General features: G+C 47.2%; 1 protein-coding gene across 1 annotated transcript in view; it reads left to right on the top strand.

Moving 5' to 3' along the window:
* The window catches only part of MFHAS1 (multifunctional ROCO family signaling regulator 1), a 29,633-nt gene extending 5,085 nt beyond the window's left edge, over positions 1 to 24,548 (top strand). The window contains exon 2 of the mRNA XM_059817684.1: positions 24,418 to 24,548. Coding sequence (XP_059673667.1) covers positions 24,418 to 24,548 — 131 coding nt within the window. The remainder of the gene's footprint in view (positions 1 to 24,417) is intronic.
* Positions 24,549 to 25,327: the final 779 nt, after the last annotated feature.

The raw sequence follows: 25,327 nt of genomic DNA, 5'->3' as shown, positions 1-25,327 counted from the left end.
GGTAAGCAGCGTGTCGCTGGGCATGGGAGGAGCGGGGGCTCCTGTGTCAGGCCTCCAAATGCCAACTGGGTGATGCTGCTGGTGGAAAGGGGGTTGCAGCATTTCCGATGCTCTCTCTCCACGGGACAAGCCAGGCTTTGCTGCCAGAGGCACAGGGCTTAGCGTCCCAAGTGGCCCTGCCTTGGGGCAGGGGCTGACTATCTTAGCACAAATACTATGCGAGTCTAGCTGAGGGAAGAGCATGTTGAGAAGACAAATGTGTTTCAAAAGCAGGGCTGATCTGTGGAAGTGCTGAAGCGTGATTAAAGGCTGCAATTTATAGAGAAACCTGCTTTGTCTTCTTGGATGATGCTTAAATCTAGCCCAGCAATGACCTGGGTTGTATGAAAAATGTGAACTGTGATTTGGCTTGGGGAGGCCTGTATGTCTGCATTTAATCTAAAATATTCTTTGCTGTGTCTCTCTTCTATGAATAAAAGACTGTTTAGGAGCCCCTAAATGGCAATCATGAAGCTGAAGACTTTTTCTTTTTCTCCTGATTTTGTTGATCAGGAGGTGTGCGTGTTTAGAGTTGTGCTGCCAAGCTTGCTGTCATGCAAGTGAATCGTGGTTGGCGTCTTTTTTGACAGGGTGTAGGAAAGAGATGGGTCTGATGTTATGAAAATATGTAGTGAGGAAGATGTCTATGTTTCTTTCCAAGCTCTTTCAGTGGAAATCCCTGGCAATTACAATGCTGCTAATTCTTAAATAGGGCTGTGGTCTTTTTAGGACTCCATTGAAGAACTGCTTTGCATCCTGTTGACCTTAATAAGGGAAATACTTCTGTGGAGACACTGCCAAATTTGTGCTCAAAAATGGAAGTGCAGTCTGGCTGTGTGTCTGGTTGTGCAATCTGTGTCGTCATTCATGAAACTGATGGTGCATTCTTTGGTCATCCAAAATTTTCATTGGAATCCCCTTTAAAGAGGGGACTTGGTTTTTCATGAGTTGAGGATTAATCCTTGCATTTCCTCTCCTTCCCTTCCCTCCCCTCCCGGTCCTGTGTGCACACACTCTATAACTTCCGTTGATAATGCACACAGAAATTCTCTAAGAACAAGCTAGTATGCATAGAAATGGTTAATAAGAATTGAGATTCTGGATTCAGTCTTCTGAGGGTTTATTGCAAACAAACAGTGAATAAAAGTGATATACAAATGCCTTGATAGGGTCCTTTTAAGGAAGTTTTCGTGTTTGAAACAGTTTTGTAGCTCGGTGAAATAGTAACTGAATTGGCATCTGAGCTGGAATCTCAGTGTGCTTTGAGGCTGCAGTCATCTGCTTGGCTGATAAGTGGTGTATTGAATTTTTTTTTTCTTTTACATTTGCACTATATACTGTATACTAAAAGTATCCCTGCCAGGTTAAGAAAGGCATATCCCTGCTTGGAGTGACCAACAAGAATGGTTCATCACTCCAAAATGACGAGGCCTCAATTGGGTTGTCACAAGTATTGTGAAATGGTGTGATTTTTGTATGTCATGCTCTTTTAGCCCCTGGACTGAAGGGCTTTTAGGTTGTTCATGTCCCATAAGCTATTGCTTTGTTTGGACAAACGTGGCTGGATTTTCCAAGCTTGCCTTCATCTGCACCTGCTAATTCTCTGCTGCTGTCTTCTCTTGCCCTGTGCTAGGCTGGGTCTGGGCCACTCAGGGCTCTTCCAGGCTGTGGTCTGCACAAGGTGTCCTGATGTCCAGTGTGTGATTCTTCTGGTGTTTGTGGTGGGGTGGGGATTGTGTTTGACTAGTGGTTTTCCTTTATTCCTGCCTGTGAAGTTACCTGTATGAATGCAGACATTAGAAAGCTGGGGGCTTTGTCCGTTGCAGAAAATGGGCAAAATGCTGTCACAAGCAAGAAAAGATGATCTGGCTTTTCACAGATTAAAAATGTGACAACAGACAGAAAGCCCTGGGCATAAGCATAACAGCCCCTCTCCAAAAGGGCGCTGCGAAGCTATTGGGGAGCTTTGAGAAATGCTGGAGGCTAGGCAGATCTCTCCTGTGGAGAGGAATTGCACGTCTCCTGACTGCCTTGCTGCCCCCTTCCTAAGGTATCAGAACAGGGAGGAGATCACGAGCCTCTACTCTGCCTGTCTCCCACATCAGAGGTGATCAGAAGCAAGGATTATATGCCAGTGACCTTCAGGGGTGCGGATGGAGGTATCACAGCATAGTTCTCCTGTGAGACTCCATCATGGCCAGAGCAGGGCTAATTCTAGGCCACCTTATTCATGTGACTTGAAGTGAACCATGCTCACCATCCCTGTGTTGGAGTCAGAAGCAAGCATGAACTCCCTCGGTGGCTGGTATGGAGTCAGGAGATGGAGGGGTGGAAGATCCCATGATGTGTCATGCTGTCAAGTCCTGTGCAAGGTGAGGAGGGAGCAGGTGGGACTGGTTTTGTCAGAAGGGCTCAGAAGTTGCTCCAAAATCTGAGCTGCCTCTCAATGAAAGGCTGATGTCAGGTATCTAATTGTAAGCAGCTGGGTTTTTTTTCACAGACAATTGCAGTAGAGCAACGGCTGCTTGTAATAGAGCCTGATGCTAGCTTTTGGCAGCCTTTTATTTTCCCCATTTGAGGGTGGAGCCTTTTTTGCCTGACTTTCAAAGTAGATGCTGCAGCTGTTTGGGGGCTGTTGTCATGCTCTTCTGAAGGTTGTGGCTTCAGTGGAGTACTGTGGCGTAATAACAGACAGTGGGGCAGGACTTTCAGCACAGCGTGAGCACTGGACATGGATGATCTGGGTGGCAGGATAAAGCTCAACAAGGCCCTGTGATTCAGGAGGAGAAGAGAACAGATTGCTTGCTGGGCTTGGGGAAGCTAGTGTGATTCTGTAGCTCTAGTGCTGATTATTTAGCTTACCAACAAGAGCTGATTTCTATGCTGCTGAACTGACAACCTTGAGTGGTGTGACTTGCTGAACATAATGGTGTAGAAACACAGTCTTTTACCACCAGGGATTTTTAGAGATTTCCTTCAGGTTAAGCTGTGTGTTGCATGGTGAGTGTTTGAGGTCCTCTTGCTTGGTGGCTGTGGCAGGGCATCCTCTAATTTAAACAACGCATTCAGGAAAGAGACAACAAATGTTTCGTGATCTTGGAGGAGGCAGAGAAATTGCCGGAGGAAGAGTGTGGTGTGCAGCATGAATGGCTGCCATGGGATCGAGCCTGGTGGGGTGTAGGTGTGGGAACCAGTCCTTGGGGAGAACTGGAGTAGCCAGCACAGAGCTGGGCTCGTACCTGATGGTGTATGTGGCTTGGGAGGACACAGGAATGGGAAGGACAAACTCAACTGTGGATGCCAGAAAGCAGGCTGAGACTTTGAATTGCCTGTTAAAGCTGTCCTGCTGCCTGCAGTGTCTGGTTACCTTGTACTGTGTGCATTGCTTTGTGTGTGTTGGGGTTTTTAAGGCTCCTAATATGGAACTTGCTAAAATTACTTAAAATTAGGATGGCAGTGTGCATATTTAACACTGTTTGGAGGAACCCTCTTCCTTATGCAAAAAGTTCTATGCATTTCTGTTAAGGGAAAGGTTTCCTGATATGTCAGTCAGGTAGAAGAAAACTCTTCTGGTTTGCTCCTTAACAGCTTGTCTTGCCCTGCCCCATTCCCCATGGGAGTCATCTCTGGGCTTTGGGCCTCTGGACTTTGAGCTGCCATCAACGAACCAGGGAAACACTAGATTTGGTTGAGTGGATCTTTTTGGTTTGGTTAGCGAAGCAAAGCAGAATTCTTGGCCTTCAGTGCATTGGTGCATTTCTTTGGTTTGTGTTTTTTATTTTTACAGTCACTGAAATTTGTCTTTGCAGGAAATGACCTATGAAAGAGATGTGCAGTACCCAATGATTCTTTGTTTTGTTGCATGAGAACTATTTAAAAGCTACTGACTGTGGGGGTGAGAAAATGTTGATGTAGGTTTTCCCCTCTCCAGAGTCAACTCATTACATGAGGACTGATTTGTGCTCTGCTTCAGCACGCTGTGGACACAGATACCATGAAACGTGCTTTGCTTCCTGCTGTGTGCACGCACTTCTGGTGGCATGGTGCCTCTTTCTAAAAACACTTGGGTTTGAAAAGTTTTTCCATGTAAGTTCAGTTGAGATGTATCATGTGCGTGATCCACATGCAGATGTATTGCAAGGTCCTACTCCTTTTGCATCTCAGGAGAGGATGGTGGGAAATCACCAACAGTGCTGAATCTTTGTTGCCTTTTGGTGATGTTGTGAATATGTTACTTGACATTGGGATAGAGCTGTGAAAAAACAAGTATTACTTTAAAAGCAAAATATGAGTGCATTTGGTAGGTAATTCTCCTTTATGCTGTGGTGTCTTGTTGCATTTGCAATATTAAGCAGGTAATTGTGGTAGCCTAGTGTGCTCTCTGATTAGTGATTTGCTAATAATAGTGCAGGCTAGTTGTTTGGCTCTTGAAAGCAGTTTGCCGGGGAGAAGGGAGAAAATGTATTTAATGAAAAGTTCTGTGTCAGGTTTGAATTCTTGGAAGTTATCAGAGTACAATTTTTTTTACCTTCTCCCCCCACCCCCCCAAGTAGAGGAAGAATAACTGCTGCAGATGAGTAGAGAAAACTGTGGTCTGGGGGGTGACTACAAGATGATCAGTTATGTCCTTTTATCTCCCTCTCCTTGCTTGTGGTACTTGGTGCTTGCCATACAGATGTGGACAACTGTGAGAGTAAGCAGGTTGGTTTACCTCTTCTCAGGTGAGCTTGTGAGATGTCAATTTAAGGATGTGCTATTTAAGGGAGCGTTTCATAGGGACGAGGAGGGAGTGCTTAAAGTACGGTGTCAATTATAACAATTGGACTCCTGCTGCTGCAAACAAAATCTGTCTGTGCTTTTGGCTAGCTGAGAACATACCTGGGTCTGAGAAAGCAATGCAGCTGGGTTGTAGGAGTCTCAGCCTGCCTCCTTGGTCTGCTATACAGTGATCTCCTTGCCTGCAGCAGGAGAGCTGATGGGATTCTGGTGACCGCAGTGTGAAGGAGCTGTGTCTCATACAGAGGGTGAGGAGGCCTTGGTGTTTTTAGAAGCTGTTGAGTGGACGCAGTTTACAGCCTGTAACGGGAAGATCACCTGTGTGGATGTGGCCTTTGTTCCAGCTGAGCAGCTGGGAGAGATTTGTCCTCTAGTGGTTTCTTTCTTGAGAAGCAGATGTAAGAACAGGGGTTGGGGTGATGAAGAACTGTGAAACAACCAGCTGGTTGGCTTTGGGAGAAATTTAATTTGGGGTGTTCAGCTGGACCATCTTTGAGGGCTTATGGTTCTGCCCCAGCAGGCTGCTGGAGGCTGAAGTCATATTGTACTTGTGGTATTTTCCTGGCTAAAGCTTGGTCCTGAATACGCTGATCGGGTTGCCAACATGGTCAGTGGCAGTGTGGTTTAGGACTGATGCAGGCTCTGTGGTTAGGGGTGACTTGCCTGTGGCCAGTGGATGGAGGCTGTGTTCAGACTGAACTGTAACTTCTGGAGCACTTGCCTGCTCGAGCTGGTTGTGATTTAAAGCAAAACCTTAATTTCAGAGTTGGTTTTTTCCCCTGTGGTCATTTTCAAGAGCTTTGTGCTTCTCCCAAAAGTGTACTGAGTATACCTACTTACTAGTTTTAGCTGTGGCTAGGTTGGACTCCTGTGGGATGGGTGTGAAACTGGCCTAGGACGTACACTTTACAAGGTAACATTAATTTTGAATTGACAGTTCAGCATGACAAGCTCTGCATGAAGCAGGCGACAGCTTTGAGGTAAGCTAGGCACTTCTGTGGGGAAGCCCATTAAACTTAGTGCTTTGTGAGGATCAGACTAAACTGAACTGTGGAGGCAAGTAACCTTCAGAGCAAAACAAAGCTGCAACTCAAATCCTGTTCGGACCTGCCTGGTTTTGCCACATGCTGACTAGGAGGTGATGCTTGAATACTCCAGGAAGGAGCTGTATTGTTGTTGATCTAGGTTACATTGAATTGTGCTGATGAGATGATGGGAGACTTCTGCTGTGCTTGTGTTAGTGGGGTTTCACAAGCTTGGCAAAGTGCATCTCTGTAAGGCCCTTTATGAAAGCAATGCCAGGATATCTTCCCCTTTTCCCAGTTTTAGGGTGATGCTTGCCAAGCATTTTCATTTTGTGTTACATGAGAGGGAACCCAGACTATTCTGGGAGAGGTCCCTCCTCCTTCATCTGGTACCCATCGCTTTCTGTAGAGTTTTCAGGCTCTCTCTGTTACAGCGTAACAGGAAGGAAACAAAGGTACAACAATGGCAGGACAGGGATTTCTGGACCTCATGCTGGGATTGATGATAAAATTAATATTGTAGGGTTTTGTCCTAACAGAGTGCAAGATTGTGGCACACTTCACTCAGGACTTGTCTCTTGAATGATCCTGCATGTAGTAGCGCTCCAATTTCTGTGTGTTGAATTTCTCTTGGAGCATGTTCTTTGCATTTTTAGCAGGTGTTTTCCTCTTCAGCAATACAGAGTGAGCAGTGGCCTGTGACAAGGGACAGATCCTGCTCTGTAGCAGGGTAGGGTTGTTGATGAGCTTTCTAAAAAATGAGTTGGACATGGTTTCCACAGCACCAAAATCTGCAGGGTTTGGCTTGAGACAGAGGTGCTTGATGTAATTTGCTTTCCATGTGTCTAGCTGCTGTTTCTGCCATGTGAAACCACACAGTGGAAAAATATTGAAGGTGAACACAGTGATTGGGTCTTGCTTGACTTTGAGAGACACACGCAATGCATTTGGTGCCTTTGTATCGATGCAAAGCTGGCAGCAGAGGACTGCTAGAGGGGCTGATTTGTCTCAAACCTACCCCAAAACAAGTGTCCTCACATCTAGTAAGGCCCCTTGCTATGTGGTCAACAAGCAGAGGGTGAGCTTCCTGCAGCAGAAGAAAGATGCATATCTGTCGTGTGGCCCCTGAAACATTACAGAGGATGCAGCAGAACCACAAAATTGTCCTGCAGCACAGACCATAAGTGTTGCATGGTGCAGCAGCACCCTGCTGCATCTCTGGCTGTTACTGTGGAGCTCTGTTGCTGACCATTTCTCCACTCACTGTGGCCTCTTTCTTGGATGCAGCAGTCAGGTATGGACGGCAAGCAATTTTTCTCTGAACAGATAATGTTAGAAAGAAAGGACTTAGCAATGTGCAGAGCTGAAATGCACAGGCACAGGATGTACGGTGTGGAGGTTGGAGAGGCAGGGACCTCTGTCTGAGACTGGCTGCCTGAAATCAAGTCTTTTTCTGTAAGTATTCCCGTTGCCTGTGTCTGAACAGTTGCATTTTCATCACACTTATTAAAATTCTCAGATAAATCGAGGTCAATCAAGAATGAAGGACCCAAAAATGGGGTAATGGCTAGGGATAGTGATCCATTCTGAAAAGAAGTCATCTCATGTTGACCATCCTGATATTTGCATTTGTATCTTTCCACCCTCCCTCTGTATTTATACTGTATATATCTCACTAGCCTGTACATGTGTTCTCCTCTACTACATTATGGGGAAAAATAGCATAACTATCAAATTGCTAACCATTGCACTTTTCAGGATTATGTCCTCAACAGATAGTGAGATGCAGCTGTATTTATTGCAGTGTGTGATAGGGAATGTTTCAAGGTATTTATGCCCAACTCATTTGTTTTTTCCTCAAAATGGGCTGAGCAGCTGGGGCCTTGTCTGTATGGGAGCAAAGGGAATTTGGGGCAGCTACGTAAATTAGGAGTCCTGTTCCTTTTTTTACTTCCTTATCCTCTTCTCTATCTGTGAAGTGGGAAATGGCTCACAGGAACAGTGACCTTCCTTAGCACGGGGATTTAGTCATGATGGGACCCATAGAAGCTGGAGCAGAAGAGATGGTAAGGAGGCAGCTGACCTGCTCAGCACAGCTGAGAGACATGTAGCATGGAAGGTGTCTTGCAAAGTGCAGTCTCACACAGGAGTTGCCCAAGGGCATGGGGAATTATAAATCCAGACAAACTGGCATTAGACTGAGCAACACCTGTATGGTGCCAAACTTTCACTCAACGATGGGGAGCAAACTGGGCCCAAACTGGTTTTAAAGAGCACTGTAGATTGAGGGTACAGCTGCTGGCTTGGCCTCCACTGCCTTAATGTGGGTTCTGAACCAGCCAGCCTTCGTCCCACCATTATCCCTTTTGAGTGACTCCATCTTGCACCACCAGATCGCTGGGCAGCTTGACCAGGAGCAAGCAGTGAGAGCTGGGGATGATCAGTGCTGGCTCAAAGTAGTCCCCAAGTAGTCCTTTGGATGAGTTGGCTTTCCTGGGAAAGCCTCATCTGGGCTGTATCTTCAGGAAGCCAGCATGCTGTGTCCAGAGAGGAGCAAGCAGGCGGACCTCTCTCCACACTGCTGGGGCATCCCAGGCAGGGAGAGAGGCACAGACTTATCCTGTTGATAAGTCTATGCTGCTGCAAGGAGGGGAGGAGACGGAGGGTTTTGTGTGTGTTTCCTCTCCTGGTCTGCATGGTGCTTCTTACCCCCTTGCTGCGTGCGGCTGTATTTTACAGGCGGAGCTGCTGGATGGGGTCAAATGTGCTCGGTGGCAGGTTTCCAAACCAGGGAGTCGGCAGCAAGCACCAGGCCTACTTACATGCGTTGCGTAACCAGATGAGTTTTCGGCTCCCTGTGCGTTTGTCTAAATCTTCCCTTTGAACAGGCTCTTTCTTTGTCTGAGAGAGATTTTGATGCTCTTATTTCAGATAACAATGCATTAGATATGGAAAATTCTCATACCCAAATGACTCTGGTGTATCAAAGAGCTAAATTTAGGAAATCGATCAAAAAAGAGCTTCTCCTTCCTGTGATCTGACATAACATTTCTTGGTCGCTGTTATTTTTACTATGGAACAGCTTAAATCTATTTTGGTTGGGCACTAAGTGATGGCTACAGTGCGAAAGAAGGAATTTGTTTCTGTGAAGTCAGGCAGCCGTGCTGCAGCTTCAGGGCTCTGAGGGCAGTCTGCTCGTGCTGAGCTTGTGCCAGCGCTGCGTCGGGGCCCCCGGCAGTCCTGCTCCGCTCTCTCCAGCCCTGTCCGCTTGGCAGAGGGTCTCTGGGCCTCCCCACACCTTGTTTTGGGGCTCAGCGCTCTGTTTAAAAATAAGCCCTTTGCTCTGATAGCAGTTAACTTTTTTAGCATCTTGGAGGCATAGTGCGTGGCAGTGGTGACGGATTTTAACACACACACACACACACACACACACAATACCCCGCTTTCCATCCTCCAAATTCTAGGAGGACAGTGTAGGGAAGATGGTGTTTCACTGTCTCCAAAGTAGCGAGACAACTGCATGTGCAGTGGGAGTTTGTGCGGGAACCAGTCATGCCTTTTGGTTTCACAGATCTCTTTAATGCACAGACTTCCTTTCACTGTACGCTGTTACGGACCAGGTCTGAGCCATCCCAGGCTTGAAAATGCACTGCTGGAATCATGGCCCGCTGGCGCACCTTGAGCTCTTGGTGTCATGAATATATAATTCAAGCTTTAAAACTTTTTTACTGTTGGGTATTTTTTTTTTAAGTCAGTGCCACCTTTGTTAAAGCTGGCTCCGTGGAGCTTTGAGCTCGTATTTTAATACAGCTGACTGCTCTGCTTCAGTGGCTTTCTGACTTGTTTCTGAACATCCCACGCCTGCTTTCACATTGAGATGGGAGTGAAGGCAGACAACTGCGACACTGGGAAGAGATGCCATTGCTTGCTGGCTGCAATATCCCAGAGATGTGCTGAGCAAGAATTTATTTCTTACCTTTCTTTTTAAGCTTCTGGTGGACAGTTGTGCAGAAACATTCAGTGGGTGAAAATGAAGCTGATGCGAGCCTTGCTCTGGAACTTCAGTCATCTCCAGGTACTTTTGCCCACCTCTATGCCAGTGCCAGAGGGCAACATGGGGAATGAAGCTCCGGTGTGCCTTGTCCTCGATAACAGGTCTAGTCAAAGCTGTGTACCTGAACCTTTACTGTCAGGTTTTAGACAGGGAGTCTTGCTCATGCTGGTGAAGCAGAAGCCTGTGATCTAGCATGGGTGACATTTTCATGCCAACTTTAGTAAGTCAGAAGTTTATAATTTCTCAGAGGAGCATGTATGTGCCCAGAGGGAGCCCTGCAGGCTCTGAGGTGATCATTACTAGATTTTGGCAAGATCTTAACTGATGCTTGCATGGACAAATAATTCAGCTCAGCAAATGGCTGCTGTGGTCGGCTTGGAGCCTTCCGAGGATGCGATGTGGAAATAAATGATCATGAGTTGAGCCTTGTGTGCGTCTTTTCCCAAGCAGTGTATTTGTGCCTCACAGGCTCAGACAAAATAAAGACTTTTTTGGGTGAAAGAAAAGTTTGAGAACCTTCCTTTGGGATCAGAAAAAATTTACCTTTCTCTGTGTTCTTTTGTAAGCTTTTGAAGCTGCCTGTTATGTTTAACTTGTTCCTTGTCCTTCTTTGTAATAAATCACATCTTTCTTCTACGGCAAACGGGAGCCTAGCACGTTATGTTACATCCACACATGCACATTTTTGAGTGCCTGCAGTGAAGCTAAACACAATGTTAAGGAAATGTTGCCAAACAAGGCAAGACCATGCTCAAGTTAGGGATTCACATCGGGATCTGATTTTAAAAAAAAAAAAAAAAAAAGTAAAAAATAAAAAAAAAACCAAACCATTGGACTAAAGAAGGTGTGATGAGAGGAGATGCTTGATGGGCTGGTCTGGGGAGCGCAGCAGGCTGGCTCTGGATCTGTGACTTGGATTTCTGGCACAGCAACTTGCAGATGCTAAAAATGCGTTTCCTGTTAAAAGCCAGCAGCTGCAACGTGGCTGGGTGTCTTTGGCCAGGGGAAGCTGGGCAGCATGGCTGTTCACTTACTGCATGGCTGCTCCTGCCCCTGGATAGCAGGGTGGATGCTGCCAGCGAGGCCGTTGTAGGGAGGTGGGGCAGCTTGAGTGCAGTTCTTGCCCAGCCTCTAGTTCATTGCCAATATGGCATGACAAGTCATGTTTTATGGCACACCCATGGCCAAGCTCCACGTCAGAGGTTTGTCACTCTTACCTGCATTTCCTAAAGTATTTAATGGCAGTATTCCCCTGAAACAGCACCTCTGGTTGAAAGCGATGTCGCAAACCAGCCTCTGCTCTGCAGCTGCTGTGTCATACAAGTCTTGCGCATGATTCTGCTTCTCTGAGATATACCAAGTGTGCCCAGCCCCATCTGATCCTTGCAGGTGAGTGTTGGGACTGGGAGCTGCCCACAAAGTTGTGGCTCTGCTGGAGACGGTATTTTTGCCACTTGCTCTGTGCTGCTTTATCCCCAGTTGCATAATGCAGCGTGATGTGGATAATCCAGTCATCATTACAAAAGGATTTAAAAATCCTTTTTAATCGGAAGTCATTTTTAATAAAGCTTTGCCTTGCTTGGAGGATCGTTCTCTTGGCTTGTGTGTTTAAGAAAAATGCAGGAGTCTCAGGGGGGTGGGAGAGAACCAGATCACGGAGAAGGGATGCAGGTGCCTCTGTTTGGCTCCCAGGCAGCTGCTGGTGAAGTCCAGAGCTGTGGGACATGTTTCCACTAGCACCAAGTATGCAAAATCCTTATGTATGCAAATAGGAGCAGCCAGCAGGTCTGTGCTTTCTCTGAATTTTCTCTCATAGAGCAAACCTCTGGTGGTGGTGGAGGGAAGGAAAGGCTCTTTCTAGTCCAGTCTGGCTCATGCGCTCCCCCTTTAAACTCCCTATGTCCAAAACACTGGTGGTCCTCCAGGGCCTCCTGCATCTCGAAACAAGCTGTGATCCTGGATGAAGTGCAGCAGAGGAGGGGATGCTCTTTGCTTCTCTTGTAATGGCCTTTTGTGTGAGTTTGTGTGTGATTGACCTTATTTCTTTGCTTGTTGCTCTCCCGTTGTATTGTGGAAAGTGCACTGTCTAAAATAATGTGTGATCTCTGAGCAGCTCTGAAAAGTGCCATCTTCTGTATGCCAGCATTTTGCCCACTTTTCTGGCAGAAGCCATCTCTTGAGCTGCCATGTCTGCTTTGCCTCCCCTCAGAGCAAGCCTGGTTGGGGCCTGAACTCCGGCGCTGAATGGCATTTGAGAGTGAGCATCCTGCTGGTTCCTGCTTTTCCAGTCCCAGTTGTCCTCGCTTTTGGGGTCTCTTGACCATATGCTAAAGATCTCCCTGAATCTCTCCTTTTTGATCAATACAAGTAAATGCCTGGGAATTTTTAAGGCTATTTCTTCCCAAGACAGATCCCTCTGAGGGGATCAGTGCTAGGCACATTCAAAGGAGAGCCAGCCAGCTTGCAGTTCACGTGAGATGGTGAAACATCTGAAGGAGTGGGTGCCAGGGCTGTGTTACAGTGATACTGGGGAGTAAATACCTCAGAGTCATCCACCTGGTGGAAAGGTGCCTGGAGGAGACTTGGAAGTAGTACAGGTTTGCAGCATAAATAGGGAGCCAGGAAGGAGCTCAGCTCTGTCCTGGAGTCCCATGGTGGAGCAGGCAGCTCCTGGGAAGGTGCAGGGAGGTAGAGGAGATGGTGGAGGAGTGAGATGTTCTCCTGGCCATGCTGCTGCCTCCCTGGGAGGCTGGTGAGTTCTTTACAGCCCCCAGGGCTCCTGCCTGTTTCAGTAGCAAACATGACTGCCATAGAAGCGATTTTTTTTTTTTTTTTTTTTTAAAAAAACAGCAAAGACGGATGCTGCAGTTTATTTTGGGGCACTGAAGAACCCCAGACCAGATGGCATTTAGCAGGCAATGAACTCTGCAGGAGTTAAGTAGCAAAGCTATTGTTTCTGAACTCGCATGACTTACCATTTTGGAAAGCGTTCCAGTGGCAGAATAAAAAGTAGTAAGAATTGGTTTCAGCAGAGGTAGTAAAACAACCTATAATGTTAAGTCCATAAATAAGCACTTTCCCATAGGGAAAAGGTGTTTGTAAGCAAAAGCTAGTTATTGCCTTGATTTGGAGCTGTTGGTTGTCACCTGTTTGAATATTTAGGGAATGAGAGGGTTCAGAGAAGAATGCTTAAATGATTGGAAATGCTGAGGAATCACTGCAAAAAAAAGATATAAAGGATTAATTCTCATCCCCTGTGGAAAAGGGGACAAGCAGCAAAAGATGTTGTAAAGCTCTTAATAGTAAAAGGACAGACAGAGCTTTGTTCTTGACCATTGAGCAGTGCAAAGCCAGCAGCTCACTCAGACTTCAAAGACAGCAGTTTTGGTAATAACAAAAATACTTTAAGCCAAACAAATGGAGAAGATTTGAAACAAAAATCAGTCCTCCACCTCTGCTGGCATAGGGAAACAGGCTCTGAGCTCTGTGGAGTGCTGCTTGGGCACAGCCGTGTGCACCAGCAATGCTTTTATGGAAGACCCCAGCCTTACCCTTGAGGCCAAGAGAAGAGTTGGCCACTGGTCTCAGTGCTCTGCTCCTCTAATTTCAGCTATATAGCTTCACCCCAATCTACATCACACTATGTCTCACAAGAAAGAAACACCTGACCTAAGGATGTACTCATGAAACTTCAGTGTAAATGGAGAAAATATATGCAGAGAAGCAAGTTAGATCTGATGCCCTTGTAATCAAGGAAATTTCTGTGATCCTGCAGGTTCTACTCGGCTAAAGCCATACCTGCAGTCAGCATGTAGTGTGGTGTTAGTTATTAACTAGCAGGAATTGGGTAGATTTGTCAGAGAAGCACCAAGGAGGCATTTTACTCCAATTAAGCACAAGCCTAGAATAAATTCTGTGATGTACATGCATAGATCAAATTCCACAGTAAAGTGGCTTCAATAGAAAGTCATGTTAATAGATTAAAACAGGGATGAGTTCAAGTTGGTTCAATTAACAGGTGAAACACTTGATTTAACATTTGAGCCTGAGTGGGACTTAATGGTGTTTAGACTTTTCTGCTTAGACCAGTCGATAATGATGAAGGGGAAAAAAAATTAATTTGTTCCTTTGCTTAAGTGGGCTCTCTGGTTGTCCTGCTGAACAGGGAGTTTTAGAGTGACCAAAATAGCTTCTCAGAGGAGCATTGCGTATGGATCTCACCTTAAATGATCTAGAAGAGAATACTTACCACACAGGTTTGAAAATACAGCTCCCTCCAGTTCAGTTTGCTGAACACACTGAAGCCTTGGAATGGCCCTAAGGCAACAGCAACTCATGGAGCTAAGTTACTTCTACCCAGGAAGGAGTTTATTTAATTTCAGGAAAAACTGTTGGGCAGCACATGTACATGCATGTCTTGCATGTGTGTTTTGGTTTGTTCTTCTTTTACTTGGCTGGTGAAAGGCAGGCAAATTTAAAAAAAAGAAAAGAAAAGGGTTGTGGGAGAATGTAAAAGGCTCCTACAAGGGAAAGTGCAGGTCTTTAGCTCCCCAGCTGGACTTTGCTGAACGGTTGTTCCAGAAGAGAGGCTTCATAGCCAGGATCCTGTCTTCAGCTGTGGTGTGCATGGTCATCTCATAGGGAAGGAGCAAGCCAACTGGGAAAAAAAACTTGTCCCAGGTGTTCTCGCAGCCTTTGTCTGTCTTCAGCACAGGGATTTGTCTCTTTAGTAATGCTTAAAGACACTTTGCCAGTTACCGGTCTGGTCTCTTTGTGAACCCTTGTGAACTTCTTGAATCTGCAGCCTGGGTCAGGTGCTGGACTGCTTCCCTTGGTTTTCTTCAAGTCCACCTCGCAGTACCTGCATCGAGACTTCCTAGTTCTTGCATTGGAGCAGGCAGAAAAACAATCAGCCAGTTCTGGGTGCAATGCCATAGCCAAACTATTGTAAGGAAGAATGTCTTGCAGGCTTGCCTAATTCTCTAAATTTAGCAGAGGGGCAGGCTGAGACTTGGCCCTGTCTCATCAGTTGTGTAAGGCTGGAAGTCCATAGACCTGAGCCTTGTAAGCAACCCTCTAGGGGTTGGCTTTTCATGTGGCCAGCTATTAATGTGTTGTGACCCAAACACAGAGAGCCAGAGCTAGCAGGATGCTGACCAGTCCTGGTAGCTCCCTGCAGACCTCGGTGAACCCTGCCTGTTAACTTGGTTTATCGTAGTAATGGCTTTGAGAGCTCTTTTAAACTCTTTTCTTTCCTTCAGTGGGACCTGCAGCATGCTAATCATCTGGATGAAAGAAGGCTCAGCATCTCCTCTGTGATGGGCATGTGATAGCTTTGGAATTACTGTTTGGAAAGGTGGGCTCAGCGCTGGTGGGAATTGCTGCTGTTTGGACTGGCTGCAGCTGGTGGTGTCTAGCGTTTGGGTGGATGCTCTGTGTGCAGTCGTGCCTTGCTGTTACTGGGTGAGAGCAGGCAGGTCGGGGCTGGCTGCAGCTTTCTCTCCAGCTGGTGCCTTGCCTTGGGCAGAATGAGAAAGTGCTCACAGCAGATACGGCTGAAGGGGTGGAATTAAAAATAACCAAAAGGTAGATTCTGGACTTGGTTACTCAGTGACAGGCCTGTTTCTATTCTGGGGTGAGGATAATTTGCACTGAGCTCATTACACCATGACTCTCCCTTAAAATGCCTTGACAGTCAATTTTGTTCCAGCTAATAAGGTCCTAAAATGTTAATGAAGCAAATCAATTTTTCATGGCTTTGTATTGCAGTCGTCTGAAAGTGCCGTGTTGCAACCTGCCAATTCAAAGACCTTTTCAGATATTAGAAGGGCAGCAAAATATTCAGCAATTTGGAGGATGCTTTGTTTTCTATTTCAACTTTTCCCCAGTGCCACCCTCTCATTTTCCTAAGCCTTTATGCTGTGCTGTTTACTTGTCCCCTGTGGTCATTTCCTTTCTCCAGTGTCTGCTCTGGTCACTCATGGGCAGAGGTGGCTTGCCACCTTCCCCATTGCACAAGAAGAAGGATAGAGTGCCTGACAGAAAAGGTAGAGGTGAAGCTGGACAAGGGAGGCTACTCATGCTGAAATACTATTTGAAGTAGATTGAGTTTGATGGGACAGAGTGGAGAAATGGCATCATGTTCACTCCCCCCTCGCCTTTTTGGGGTGGTGGTGGTGTCAAAAGTCACAGCCTTCTCTCCTCATGGCAAGTCCCTTGCTGAGATGACAGTGTTACCTGGTACAAATGCTCTCTTTGCTCAGTATTCTATGAATTGTGGAAAGAGGAGAGAGGTGTTGCATGTGTTCTGTAGCCACACTGATAGTAGATCAGTTACCCACACTGGCTTAGGAATTAGGCAGATGTCAACCATCCTTTATTTCTCCTAGCTGCTTATTTCATGCTGTCAGAAGGAGACACAAGGGCTCAAACCTTCATGGCTGCTCCTGGAGTTATTTTGATGGAGCTGTTTTGATGATCTCCTACAGCGCTCTCCATTCTGGTTTGCGAGTATGGAGATAGGAAGTACTGAGTTGTGTGGTTTGGGGAATGTGTGTGTGGGTTTTTTGTTTTGCTCGTAATTGGATTCCAGTTCTAACTATAATTAACTTCCATGTGCCTGAGAAAAAGATAATTAAGTAATGTTTTGGGACAAACACGGAGTTTTCCAGGTTTTATACTTGGAAACCTTGTACTGCCACACTGGTAAGTGATGATCTCAAATAACTCGTGTTGGGGAAATTAGTGGATGAGATGTAAATTGGCATTTTGAATAATTACCCTCCTTTAGCTGTTGAGTGGAGCATCCAAAATGGTTTCCACTCCAGTTCTCCACCCAGAGGTACCCTGGGTCTAGTGCCAAAGGCTTCCCCAGAGCTTTTGCAACTGCTGAGGTGTGTCAGTGTCATCTTCTGCTGCGACAGCGAGGGGTTAAGAGCTAGCCAACCCTGTCATGACTTGGGGAAAGAGGAGGGTATTTAACCTCCTTAAGCCTTCCAGTCTGGAGCTGGTGTTTGTGTGACCTCTCCCCTTCCCTGAGTGGCTAAAATTAGAGATAGCAATTGCCAGGTACAGCATCTGTCTCCCTGTGTCTCCTGGGCAGGCCTTGCAGAGCACCTTACCCTTTGTCATGGCTCCTGGCTTCCCACCAGGGTGATTAGTCTGGTAGCTCCTTGGGTAGAAGGTAAAGTGCAGGGTGATCTCAGCTCCAGTGGGGAAAGCTGCTTGTGCTTGAGCTGAGCAGAGCGTGGCTTCTGCAGTGGGTCTGGGGTTCCTGGCCTGGGGAGCAGCGGCTCTAGGTCCTGAAGCTTGACGTAGACCTATCGGCTCCAAGCAGAAAAGCACTCCTGTCTGTTTCCGGAGATCCACCACAGAGGTTGTTTCATGTTTCTGTCATCTGGCATGAATTAAGAGCCTCGAGAAAACATTCTTCTGTGCAGCCAGCTGGGGGAAATATTCAAGGTGAGCCATATACGTGTCCACAGCCGGAGCTGTGAGGCCTAGAGATGAGGTGCTGGCTCGAGAAGCAGCTGGTTCTGTGAATGCAAGAGCTGGAAAGCTGTCTGGTGCTTGGGTCAGCCAGCAGCCCCAAAGCTGAGCCTGCCCCTCTGGCAGTTGTGATGCTCTGAAGTGGAGCTGAGCACCCACAGGAGACTATGTTGTGTTCGAGGAAGGTGTCACTTCTGACAGTTTTGGTCTTGAACCCTTCAAAGGAGAAATAGCAAATTGCCATCAGTTCCTTTTGCATATTTTGGAAAGCTCTAACCCTCTTCCTTGCTCTCCACATCCTTTTCTCTGTGCTCTCAGCTTCTGGTCTTGGGGACTCATCTCTGCAGGTTGGTCCTTTGCCTTGCAACTGGCTGCCTTTCCCACTCTACATTTCCAGAGCAAGCTTTGCTTTTTGTTCAAGCCTTCCCTTTCTTTTTTAACTGCATTTAATCCCAGGCTGATTTGTTCCTGAGCATGTGCTGTACTTGATGGGTGGCTCTGCTCACCAGCCTGCTGTTGTGATCGGTGCTTACCAACAGACTTTTCTTCTCTGTTGCTTTCTTCCACAGTGGTCTCTCCCACTGGGGCACTTTCACTGGCTGGGATTTTTGTTGTTGTTTTTGTTTGTTAGTTTTAAGCTCCTTTAACCAGGACTGCAATATGAGGCTTATGAAACTTTCTGTTTGTAATGTGGATTTCACCCTGCTCTGCTCCCTTTTGTGATGTCTCTTGCTTTCAGCTTCTTTATTTTTGTTGTGCTTGCAGCCAGAAGAATAGCCTTCAGTCCGAAGAAAATGAAGTCCTAACTTGGAGGTCTCTGTCTATTCCCTTGCTTCAAGCAGGCTAGGTAGATAAGGTCACTCAGGACTACAGAAATAAATTAAGGGAAGTGCAGAGTTCTAACTTTCTGGGGAATATTTTTGTGCGTGACATGCAGGCAGTGCTGAGGAGCATATTAAAAATTCATACCGATACAGAGCAGTATTTTCTGTGCGCAGTGCTTGAGAATAAGCTTATGCGTCATGTACAGCAACATTTGCAGGAAGCAACTCATTCAATTCATCCAAGCGGAGAGTGGTGAAGACAAGATTTAAACGGTGTGGAGTAGAAGCAGGCTTGGTGTGAGACACCATCTCCTTCCCCCTCCTTCTGCCAAGACTCCTGGCAGATTTCTCATCTACTGTAGAGCTGGCTGCAAAGTCCCGGTGTGTGAGGGCATCGCTGTGCTTAGAGCAGAGGGAGAAATCTGTGCACATCACTATTCAACTCATCCTCCCTCTGTGACAGGTTTGGTCTAATTGTGTAAGTGTTCCAGCTCTTGAACCTCAAAACAACTAACAGCCAGGCAGAGAAGCTGTAGCTTCTCCAACCCCGATCTCTTTGCAGTTATGTGGATGAAAGGGGGTAGGACTGCATGCAAAGTAGAGGAGTGTCCTGGGACCTGGGGCTCTCTTGTGACCCCGGCTTTTTGACTGCTCTTGGAAACCGAGCATGGGACACGCGCTTTTGGTACGCAGGCAGTTTTATTCTCTACTTTTCTGAAGGCATGACTGCTGGGTGCTATGCAGACAAATGTCACAAGCAAGGATTAGTCAAAAGAGGCTTGACAGAAAAGCAGTTGAGGCTGAGATGTAAAGTCTATCTCCTGCCATCCCCACTTGCGGTGGTTGGTGTCTGAAGGTCTTCAGCAAGGAGGAGGAGTGAGAAGGGATTTGGGGTCAGAGAGCAAATGAGTAGTGGAGCTGCAGAAACAGTGGGTATGTGGCTGGAGCAGCTCTGGGACATGGGTGGAGTGAGTGGGACAGTGCTGAGGCAGGGCAGGATGTAGGAACAGCTGGGTTTCGGCTGTCTCATGCCACTATCATGAAGCATGGGTGATACATCTTCAAGGTCCCAAGCAGACTAAAGAGAGAGAAGCAGCACCACAGGGCCAGGGCCAGGGTCCTGCTCATCCACTGCTTGCTGATTGTCCCAGTGGAGTCCAGATCCTGACAGCAGGAATGAAAGCATGAAAATGAGAAACGCCATCAGGCTGGTACTGTGCAAATGTGCTCTCCTAGGAGCTCTGAGAGAAAGGAGATGGCATGGCAGGCTGGAGCAGAGTCTCTCACCCCTGTGCCCTTGCTGCAGATTGTTGACACGTGAGCAGGGAACCTTGTGCCACTTAGCACAGCCGTGGCAGTGGGAACTGTGTGAAGGCAAATGGTCCGAGTGGGATTTTCCTCCCTGCGTGCAAAACCCTTCTCTCTGTTAGACAGCCAAGTAGGCTTACAGTTGGGCTTGTCTGGCTGCCAGCACGGAGTAACCGAACACTCCTGCAAGTACTCGCTTTTCTTGCTGTCAGCCTCCCTCCTAACTCTCTGATTCGTCATGGGTATCTGGCATTTCACGGGTATTTCCTAAAGGCCAGTGAAGTGTGCTTTGCAGCACGCATGGGTCTGATCACTGGCGTGGGCTCCGAAGGAGACATCCGTCCCCAAATCACAGTAAATCAAGGACAGAAAGAAAAATGTGCCTAATTCTGTACTTGACCAAAAATTGTACGCCTATGCTTTTCTGTGTTCCTGGGCATATATGGCGGTAGAAGTGTCTTCCTTGTGCTCTAAGGGGCGATAAACGGTTACGCTCTGTCTGGCACACACAGTTATCCTCACGGGCTGCAGGCATTGGCCTGGCCTGGGAACCCAGCGCAAGCGGCTCAAAGTTGGCTGTGCCTGTGTCTGTTCTGGGATAAAACAGCAGCAGCGAAGAACATCTTGCTGACATAGAAATACCTGCTTTCGGTGAGATGGCTAATGCTGAGAGGAAACAGGCCCTTCTGGTAGAGCTTTGGGCATGGCTGAAGGTTTGTTCCTACCTTTGCCTGTGACCACCCCTGTGTAGCAGGTTTCTTTTAAATGGTGCGGGCAGCATGACTCGCTGCGCGCATCTGCCTGGGGCAGTTTACAAACCAGCTTATGCTGCAGCCAAAACCTACTGTAGTAGTTTCACAACAGGGTCTTGGTTTGTGTCTCAGCCTTAGCTTGCTGTACAGCACATTTTACCCAGTTGTGGAGACCTGTTTCTGTGCCAAAACTCCAGGAGGGCGGCCGTGAGACAAATGCGCATCTGTCCTCTGCACCATTTGTGCCATTGTAAATGGAGAGGCAGCAAAGGAGCATCTTCTAAAGCATCTGCTGTCTGTTTGCGGGTGCTTTTAAGCAGGCTTGGTGGGTGTCTCTCTGCTGTCACCTGAACTGCGACTTAGATGCGTCCAAAAATCAGGCCTTGGTCAGCAAGTATCCAGCATTTGCCTTTGCAAATAGGGCTTATGGTCCTAAATCAGATGAGTAATCTTCATGATGCAGATTTGCCTCCTGGAAGATGGGATTGTTCTTCAGAAACTCAACTGTGTTAGTCTTTAGCCTTAAGACAAAGTAGTTGGAGTTTAGGTTAAAACCTTAGTGGCTTCTGTGGAAGTTAACATTAAAACCAAGGCCACGCTGAGACTAGGATAAGCTTCGTGGTTTGTGTGTGTGCTATTGCAGGGCAATCTTTCAGAGGGGGCAGGCAGAACTGAGTTTTCCAGTAAAATTTGTGACATGCTCGCGAAGGAATGTGCAATCAAAATACAGACTGGCTAGTCTGTACATAGGGGCAGAATGAGTCCTGCAGATATGGGCTGCTCCAGCTACATTTAAACTTAACAGTTAAACCAAGCAAACACCACTGCATGCCAGGCACTTAGCATTTTCTTTTGTATCAGTGCAATACTTTGTTTGATCTCCTCTTTCCCACCCTGCTGTAGCCTTGAAGACTTTTATTTCTAATCTCCTGCATTTTAATAATTTCTGAATAGAAATGTGAGGTTTCTGAAACATCCAAGATATTCTGGACTTGGAGAGTTGCATCCAAGCAGTGTCTCAATGCTAGTTTGTTACAGCTCTGAAGATTGCATATTGCAATGGGATTTGCACTGGCTTTTATTTAGCAGTGGTGTGAAGCATGATTTAGATAGTTATGCCTGGTTTAGTACTGTGATGAATTTGTGCAGCAAAGATGAGCAGTTTGCAAAGACAAGGGGATGGGAACACTATGGTGGGAAGGCAGTGTGACGTTACCCGAGAGAGGAATAGGAAGGATGCATAGGTGACCTTCTGCCCACTTGGTGTGTGATGTATCTTACGGAGTAACTGAAAGAAAAGCCTTTCTTCTGGGGAGCAGCGTGTATGCCAGCAGGAAATGGGAGTGGGGCTGGAGAAGACGTGGATGGGGCTGGGGACAGAGTGAGGTGAGCTTTATCCCAGAGGCAACCTAGAGGTAAAGCCATAAAGAAAAGGAGGGTTGGCTGAAGAGCTGCGGGAAGGGGTTTGCCCGCAAATCAGGCATCTATTTTACCCTGCAGCAATCTCCTCTGCTTGAGAAATCTCCGTCTAAGGATTCCTGAAGTGGGGAGACGGAAATGGGAATGAAGGCTCAAGCAGACAGACCAGTCTTACTGCACTCCTCTGGTTTAAGTTCTAATGGATATTAGCCCTGTCTTTAAAGCGCATAATGGTGCACTGATTTTATGACTCATCTTTCAGAGCGTGTGTTTTCAGTACTCTTAGCAATACTGCAGTCTGGAAGTCAACCTGGGGTTGGAAACCTGGGAATCACAGGTACATGGAGCCCTGTGGTGTACGTGCTTGATGGGATGCAATGCTGCTTTCAGTGTGTGACAGCTCACGTAATTGAGGACACTGCCTTGCAGATTTAACTTTGAATTGCAAATACCATCATGATTCTTCTGTTTTGGGAGACGTGTCTCCATGGCTTAGAAGCTGCTCTGCCACTTCAGGTTTGAGTGTGGGTGTGAGACGAGGGTAGATATTCAAACCAAATGTGAATTCAGATTGTGGACCATGGGGGCAAACTGGAATTACTGGCTCCAGAGGTAGGGTATCTTTCAAGAGGAACTGTGTGTGTGTGTTCCCTGCCAAGCCCTCCCCTCTGCTTTCACGATACCAGGTGATGTGTTCTTGCTTTGGAAAAACCAAGGAGTTTTAGGTCTGCTTTTTCATTAAAGTGAGAAGAGAAACAGTGTGAGGAGAGGAGGGAAGCAGCATTTGGGGGGCTTCAGGCATGATGGGGCTGACTGTTGTGCCATTGCTGCACAGGCTGGGCAGTACTTCTTCGAAGCATGATTTCTTTTCTGGTTTTCCTGGGGTGCCTGGCAACCATAGCTAGACACAGGGAGACATTTTTCTGAGGTTCTTTAACAGCAGAGGGTTTTATTGCAAGTGCATTTCAAGATAGGGGAGTCCAAGGACCATCTGTCTTGAGTGTTTTAGTGGTAGTGGGGACAGCTCATGTTGGCTGCTTGATTGATGGGTACAGAGAGTTTTGGGTGGACCTGTGACTTCAGCATGCTTACAGCTGCCCTGCCTCTGTAAAGGAAGTCCCTGATGTAGCTGGCATAAGCCAGTTGTGGCCTGGTGTCTCTGCCTCAGGTAGGACTGTGCGGCACCAATGGCATGCTCAGCGGAAGAATTGAGTCCTTGCTGGACATGGGTGCTGCTATCCCATATTGCCTTTGAGAGCAGACCCTACCTGCCAGGCTGGTATCAAGAGGTGCTTCTGGTGCTATTGGGTGTCTAAGCTGTGGCTGGACTATGCCAGGGAGATGGCATGTCGATGGCTGTGGAATCTGCGCTGCTGAGGCCAGTCATGTGTGGAGTGGAGCCAGGAGGAAACTTGAGTTGCTCTGAGCAAGCTCTTGGGGAGGTGTTCCTCAGAACTGGGCACATCTCAGCACCTGCCTTTCCCCTCTTGTTGTGCTGACCTGTGTCTTGCCTTGGACTGCATGCTGCAAGAGTGCCAACGGTGAGGAGCTGCCAACTTGGCACTTGAACAGTGGAGCTGACGCAACTCATTTAGTGGAGGGATACCATGTGGTGGAGAGCCCCCCGCTGCTACTGACTCATAGAGCTGGTATTGCCTCCATTAGGGAAGAGCTGACTGCTGGGAGCTGGGATCTGCATGCTCAGCAGAGTATAGTGTGGCACAAAACCCTGACAGGACACAGCAGCACTCCCACGGCAGCTGTGGCAAGTGTCGCAGGGAGAGGGGCATTAGGGAATCCTCTGAAGTGTTTTTATCTGTTTCTAAATATTGTTCTGGCAGCAAAAATAGGCACCCTGCAGTTGGCCAGCCATCGCAGAACAGCAGGGTCTCTCCAGCTCCTAGGTATCTCCAGCTCAGAAATCGCAGTACTGGAGCAATGGCTGGACAGCTGCAATGGGCAGGGTTGCTCAGGGACAGAACAGAAAGTAACATGTGGGTTCAGAAAAGGTCAAGCACACTTGTCTGTGGCTGGTTTGAGGTCTTCGCTAGAATTTCTTAGATGAGAAATCCTGAAGTGATGCAAAAATCATGTCTGTGGCACTGCTTTCAAACCATCTTCTTTCTGGTTTATACCAAAGAAGGTGGTCTTGGAAGGGTCCTTATACCGTCCTCCTGCTTGAACTGAAAGACAGCTGCTTTTTGGGTAGCTTTGTGGGTGTGGATGGCTGTAGTATGCAGATATGAATAATAAGGCTTGTATCTGTAGCTTTCTTTATTTGTCTGCCAATTATCCTGCTGATGCTACAGGTCAGCTTCTTCCCTTTCATGGAGATTGAAGGTAAACTTCTGGATCCCATCTGCCCTCAAAGCCTAATCAAAACACCTACTCCTAAAACCTCCATCTCATTAGGCTCCATTTAGATGCTATGAATCCCTAAGGAGCTCTCAAGTCTGTGTGCAGTGATTCAAAGCAGAGACAGGAAAGACGGCAGATGTTATGTTTGTGTGGAGCAGCATGTGTCCAAGCTGTAATCACCAGGACATTCATCACAGTTACATGGATGAGACCTGCTTGGGTTGTAGGACCAGTAAGCCCTCTTATAGTGCTCACTTGCATTGGTCATGAATGTTTACTTGGTGAGGAGGAGGGGAAGGGCATGCTAAAAGCAAAAATTGCAAAAACTGCCTTACCGATGCTTAAATGTTTTAATTCTTTTCCCATATTCACAGGAGAACTGCTGAGTCAGCCGAGACCAGAGGGACTGACGGAGATCATCTGTCCCAAGAACGGCAGCGAGCGAGTTAATGTTGCCTTGGTTTACCCCCCCACTCCTACTGTGATCAGCCCTTGTTCCAAGTGAGACCTGAAAGCAGACCCCCATTCCCCTGTCAGTAGACACCAGAAAGCCTACGTAAAACATGCCCTCACTAAGCATTTTTTCTGGAAGGTTGCAGCCCCACAGCCTGGGGACAGTTCTAATTATTTGTGGATATAGACAGCCCACTCAAAGGATAAGAGGTACAGTAAAATGGGTTGAGGTGTTTCCCGAGCTGTGTTGTGGCAGATGCAAGACACATATAGCGGGCAGGAGAGATCAGGAGACAATACAATCATGTTCAGGTTTAGGTAGGATGGGACCTCAGGATGTCTCTGTCCACCCCCTGCTCCAAGCACCCTCACAGCTGGGTCAGGTTGCTTGGGACCTTGTATAGACAAGGGTTGATGACTGCCAAGAATGGAGCTGCCACCACCTTCTGGACTCCAGAGTTATGCTGTTCTCCTGGGGCAGAGCTTTTTTCCTTCTGTCCCATCTGACTCTCCCTTATTACAGCTTGGCTTTCATTGCCACAGAGATGCGCTGCTAGTTTGTGTTCAACGTGTTCTCCACCAGACCCCAAGCCAGCTGGACCCCAAGCTGTGGTGGTGCATGGGGTTGTCCTGTTTTGGGTGTAGGGCTATGCACTTGTTTTTGTTGAATTTCACAGCACTGTTGTTGGCCCAGTCCTCCAACTTGGTGAGGTCCCTCGGGTCAGAAGCCCTGCCTTCCTGTGTATCAGTAGGCTGCATGTCCTTCACTCCATAGAGTGGGGATGTGCTTGGAAAACAGCTCTGTTGCGGTGGGAACAAATGTGGAACAAC

Source organism: Gavia stellata, chromosome 5, assembly GCF_030936135.1.
Source record: "Gavia stellata isolate bGavSte3 chromosome 5, bGavSte3.hap2, whole genome shotgun sequence".
In the NCBI taxonomy this organism is placed as follows: Eukaryota; Metazoa; Chordata; class Aves; order Gaviiformes; family Gaviidae; genus Gavia; species Gavia stellata.
This window is presented reverse-complemented; position numbering and strand designations above follow the sequence as displayed.